The following is a 5,696-nucleotide window of genomic DNA, read 5'->3' on the forward strand; positions in this document are numbered from 1 at the left end:
AATGCACTTGCTAGTTGTCTGCTGTAAGAATGTACGGTTACCAACGCAGATCTTTCTCATACACAGTGTACCCCTGTATCGCGCGCCCAGGACAGTGCCTGCAGGAACAACACATACTAAATACTGATTATTGGAACTAATGAATGGATGACGCCGAATCTTCTGATCACACAGCTTCTCCGGAGCTTACACCAGGACTCCGGAACAGCGATTCGGGGCGTGGCCTTGAATCCCCGCCCTCCGGCCCAGGCAGGGGGCCGGGTCCACAACGCCACCGCCAGTAAGATGTCGCAACCCGGGATTCGGCTGGTGTGGCTGGGTCGCGTGCAGTATGCCGAGCTACTGGCGCTACAAGAGCGCTGGCTGCGGCGACTGCAGGCCGAGCCTGCAACTAAGGCCTCGTCGGGGACTGAGGCGGGCGCGCTCCTGCTGTGCGAGCCCGCGGGGCCCGTGTACACAGCCGGGCTGCGGGGTGGCCTGACATCGGAGGAAACGGCGCGGCTGCGGGCCTTGGGTGCCGAGGTGCGTGCCACAGGCCGCGGCGGCCTGGCCACCTTCCACGGCCCGGGGCAGCTGCTTTGCCACCCGTTGCTGGACTTGCGGCGCCTAGGCCTGCGCTTGCGCACTCACGTGGCGGCGCTGGAGGCGTGCGCCGTGCGCCTGTGCGAACTCCAGGGCCTCACGGGCGCCCGCGCGCGGCCTCCGCCCTACACCGGCGTCTGGCTGGGCGAGCGCAAGGTTTGCGCGATCGGTGAGCGCCGCGGGGCGGGGCCTGGGGCTGGACCCATGGAGGTGAGGGTAGAGCTCTGGACGGAGCAGGGGTGACCCTAGTGGGCTTTGAATCCGTACTGCGCGCTGCTGCGTTTGAAATTTTTTAGCCTCTTCAGAGACATCTTATATCCAGAAGCAGTAGGGTCCTCAGAAGTCATATAGTCCAACACTTTTTTAAGGGCGGAGAGACATAAAAAGTGAATCGCCAGATTACTTGTGAATCACAATGTGAAAACAGGACACTAATTTTCAAACTTTTAAAGCAATAATCCTTCTATTAAAGGAATCCCCATAATAAGACCGCTTGGTTTGGTAGCCGACGTCCCCTAGTCTGTGCACAATCCATGCTCCAGAAACAAAAATTGAAAACCAGTCATCTGGCCTAGTTTCCTCTTTGTGCTGAGATCCCAAGGCCTGGGAAGAGGAGGCTATCTATTCTAAAACTCTTTGACTTGCCTTGCAGGAGTTCGTTGTGGAAGGCACATCACATCCCACGGCCTGGCTCTGAACTGCTCTACGGACCTCACATGGTTTGAGCATATTGTACCTTGCGGACTGGTTGGGACAGGCGTCACTTCCCTAAGTGAGGAGCTCCAGAGGCACATCACCGTGGATGAAGTAATGCCATCTTTCCTTGTGGCCTTTAAGGAGACGTACAAGTGCACACTGGTCTCGGACGACAGCCCCAGCTGAAGAGTATTCATGTTATCCCAGCCAGGATGACCCTGTCTTAGAAACCACCAAATCTGACTTGAGTCACTGGAACCCCAGTTCTAGACCTGGCTTATTATTCACTGACTGTGAGATCAAGGGCAAATCATGAGCTCTGAACCATTGTCTGCTTATGTGTTGCAGTTTAATTATATTATCTTTGCCTACCTCAGGTTCTAGATTGAAAACATGAAAAGAAATATGCTGTATAACATTAGTATGGCCAGTTTCTCAGCCTAGAGAAACTCAGATGTCATAGACTGACATTCTCAATTGTTTGTTACTTTCCTAATACTGTATCTAATTGAATATTTCTGGTGGAGTTCCATTGATTTTTGTAGGAATCAAATCCCTGGATGGCCCACATTAAAGTGATGTGATGTGGCACTTTTTGCATTCTCAAGAGACCTGGGTGCCTTCTGCAATAAAGGGAAGAGCATTATCAAAGAAAAAAGTGGGATCTTGTCTTCCTGGGTTAGATGCTTCAAGTTTGATAATTTCCCTGTTTTGGGTTGGGATACCCTGAACTGGGTCAGAGGTTACAGGAAGAACAAGAATAATTTCTTGGGCTGGGGATATAGCTCAGTTGGTAGAGTGCTTGTCTTGCGTGCACACGGCCCTGGGTTCAATCCCCAGCACCACAAAAATAATAATTTTTCACACTACAAATGCTGAAGAGGAAAGTGAATGTTCCTACATGAGACCCTTAAGTTTAGAATGCTGTGTACTGGTTGCCTCTTGCTGCATAATGAGTCACCAAAACTTATTGACTTAAAACTATAGTAAACATTTATTATCTCATTTTTTGAAGATCAAAAATTTGGGAGAAGCTTAGCTGGATGTTTCTTTTTTTTAATTATCAAAATTTTTAATTGATTTTATTTTTTAACTACATGACAGCAGAATGCATTACAATTCTTATTACACATATAGAGCACAATTTTTCATATCTCTGTATATAAAGTATGTTCACACCAATTCATGTCTTCATACATGTACTTTGGACAATGATGTCCATCACATTCCACCATCATTGCTAACTCCCTGCCCCCTCCTTACTCCTCCCACCCCTCTGCCCTATCTAGGGTTTATCTATTCCTTCCATGCTCCCCCTCCCTACCCCACTATGAGTCAGACTCCTTATGTCAGAGAAAACACTCTGCATTTGGTTTTTTGGGATTGGCTAACTTCACTTAGCATTATCTTCTCCAACTCCAGCCATTTACCTGCAAATGCCATGATTTTATTCTCTTTTATTGCTGAGTAATATTCCATTGTGTATAAATGCCACATTTTTTTTATCCATTCATCTACTGAAGGGCATCTAGGTGGATTCCACAGTTTAGCTATTGTGAATTGTGCTGCTATAAACATTGATGTGGCTGTGTCTCTGTAGGCTGATTTGCAGTCCCACCACCAATTTGCAGTCCTACCAGCAATGTATGAGCATGCCTTTTTCCCCCACATCTTCACCAACACTTATTGTTGTCTTCATAATAGCTGCCATTCTGACTGGAGTGAGATGATATCTTAGAATAGTTTTGATTTGCATTTCTCTAATTGCTAGAGATGATGAACATTTGTTGATTGATTGTATATCCTCTTCTGAGAAGTGTCTGTTCAGGTCATTGGCTCATTTATTGATTGGGTTATTTGGTTTTTGGGTTAGCTAGATGTTTCTAGTTTAGGGTTATGGATGATTTTTGATTAAAGATGTCAGCTATTATCTGAAGGCTTGATGGGCTGGAGGACAGCTTCCAAGATGTTCACACAGTTTCCTGGTTGGTTCTGGTTGTTGAGAGGAGGCCTCAGTTCCTTACCATGTGGACCCCTTGATAGAGACTACTAGAAAGTTCTTATGATAAAACATGTGGCTTCTCCAAGCAAGTGATATTAGAGAGAAAGTAGGAGCCACTGTGACTTTTATGTCCAAGCCTTGGAAGTCATACAGTAATTTTTGCAGTTTCCAAACAGATGAGCCCTATTTAGTATGAAAGGGATGTCAGGGGTGCTGCAAGAGATGAGAATCTTTAGGGGCCATCTTGGAGTATGGCTTCCACAGCTCATTGAGAATAGAAAGAACCTTGACTGAGAAGACAACCTCTCTCTGGGCTTCAGCTTTTCCCTGGACCAGTGTTCACTAGAAATTAATGGGAGCCACATTGTAATTTGACATTTTCTAGGAGCCTCACTAAAAAGGTACAAAAGAGGAAAAAAGTAATATTAGTTTTAATATACTTAATCTCAATTTAATGAAAAATTAATATAAAGCAATATAAACATTGATGAGATATTTTACTGTTTTTCATACTAACTCTTTGAGATCTGGTATGGGTTTTGCACTATAGCACACCTCACATTTTATAAGTGTTCATTAATCACACAGGGGTAGCCTTAGACTGACATCATATCTAAAAGTTCTTTTGAGTTCCCAGGATTCTGTGGCTTCTCTTTCTTTTAAAAAGAAAGGCTGTGGCTGTAGCTCAGTGGCAGAGCACTTGCCTAGCATGTGTGAGGCACTGGGTTCGATCCCTAGAACCACATGAAAAACTAAACAAATAAAGACAAGCTGTCCATCTGCAACTACAAAAAATTTTTAAAAAATAATTAAAGAAAGGCAAGGCCTTTCTTCTGACATCTGATTTTTGAGTACAAACAATTTATATCAGTTGTTCAAGATGAAATTAGTCTAGAGGTATATTTCTACTCCCGCCTCACCCATTGTATAGAGATGAAACCAAAGCTTAAGAAAAACCTGAAGTTCCTACAGTAAATTCAAGACAAAGCTAGGACTGAGTTTGGGGTGGAAACCTTTTGTCCTCATCTTTTCCTGCTGTGCACAGATTTAGAGCTCAGAACAATATGCTTTGTAACATGGACACTCAGTCAATATTAATTAACTGATGATTTGCCTTCCTCTTCCCATGATTTGACTCATATCCTTTCTAAGCCTTAGTTTCCCATCTCTGGGACCAATGCCACTGTTATAGATCGGGGGCAGGTTGGGGAGTAGTCGATAATTAACTTGCAGTATTACTGCCAAGAAGGGAAATAATTATTTTTTAAGAAAAGAGATTTTCAAGCTTGGAAGGTCATGAACATGTTTATACCCATCTGACACTTGGCCTTCCTCTCTAGCAACTCTAATAAGTGACCACACAGCTCATTCTTAAATGACTCCAGAGAGAATAAAAATTTACTCAGCACCCATTTACAGTGCCAGGTATTAGCTCTCCTAAGTACATTCTCTTATTAGACAGCCTGTCCTGCTCTGGACCAGAAAAAAATCACTCTGTGTGGTGTAATGGCTGATTTACCTGACCTTCCTGAGCCTCACTTCATTACATGAAACAAGGAATGTTACAGCATTTGCCTCAAAGCGTGGTAAAAATTAAGTGACCTAATGACAGGTAAAGCACAGAGTATCGTGTTGGTATAGAGCAAATGCTCAATAAATTGTTATCATTATTATTAATATAATCTGTTTTCCATGAATCTTCTTGAAGAAATTATCCTCAGATCACTTAACTGACTCCTCCACCCCCAAGGAAGTAGGGTCCTTAAGAATAGAGCTGTGGCTGTCCTCTTTCCACTAGTTGTAAATACTGATTAAATGGAATTGAACTACTTAAAGTTTCCCCCCATCCTGCCTACCTGTCTGCACACCAGCCCTGGCTCATGTGTGTCCTATTAGGGGTAGTGGTCACAGCTGAGCACCACACCCTTGGTATAGACAGACCAGTGTGGTAGCAAGGCAAACTGTCATTCTGTGTGCTAGACTTGGGGGCACAAACTGGCACTCGTGGGCTATTGGTGGCCCCAGATGTGTTCTCGAGAATTTATGAATGTGTATCTAATTGTTGTTAACATTTAAGAATGGGCCATCTTCCTGACAATTAGTGAGAACTGAGAAGTAGGTATAATGTTCTCCAGTTGCTCCAGTACCACCCCTTCTTTCTCCTCCAGCCCACTTGTTGACATTGGCTTTCCAACATCTAGAGGTATTTAAGTTGTTGACTCCTCATGTAGACTTTCCCTTATTTTGAGATGCCACAGAGAGTGGACCCCTCTATCATAGCACCAGTTCCATAGTGTTGTCATGAGGAGGCTTTCGGAGGGGCCATGACTTCCAACAGGTATATGAAAAAAAATGCTCCAATTCATTAGCAAACAGGGGAATGTAAATCCACACTATAATGAGATTACTACCTCAC

General features: G+C 44.3%; 1 protein-coding gene across 2 annotated transcripts; it reads left to right on the forward strand.

Annotated features, from left to right (window-relative positions):
- The first annotated feature begins 231 nt into the window (after positions 1–231).
- Positions 232–1,947, forward strand: LIPT2 (lipoyl(octanoyl) transferase 2). 2 transcript variants are annotated; one of them, XM_081281192.1, is made up of 2 exons: positions 232–792; positions 1,235–1,411. In XM_081281192.1, exons 1-2 carry the CDS (start codon positions 286–288, stop codon positions 1,277–1,279), a joined length of 552 nt encoding a protein of 183 aa, XP_081137318.1. In that variant the 5' UTR covers positions 232–285; the 3' UTR covers positions 1,280–1,411. The 2 variants fall into 2 exon arrangements, with proteins under 2 accessions (XP_081137318.1, XP_081137317.1); XM_081281191.1 differs by having other exon boundaries at positions 236–751; positions 1,235–1,947.
- Positions 1,948–5,696: the final 3,749 nt, after the last annotated feature.

Source organism: Spermophilus citellus, assembly GCF_964194105.1.
Source record: "Spermophilus citellus genome assembly, chromosome: 2".
Classification (NCBI taxonomy): Eukaryota; Metazoa; Chordata; class Mammalia; order Rodentia; family Sciuridae; genus Spermophilus; species Spermophilus citellus.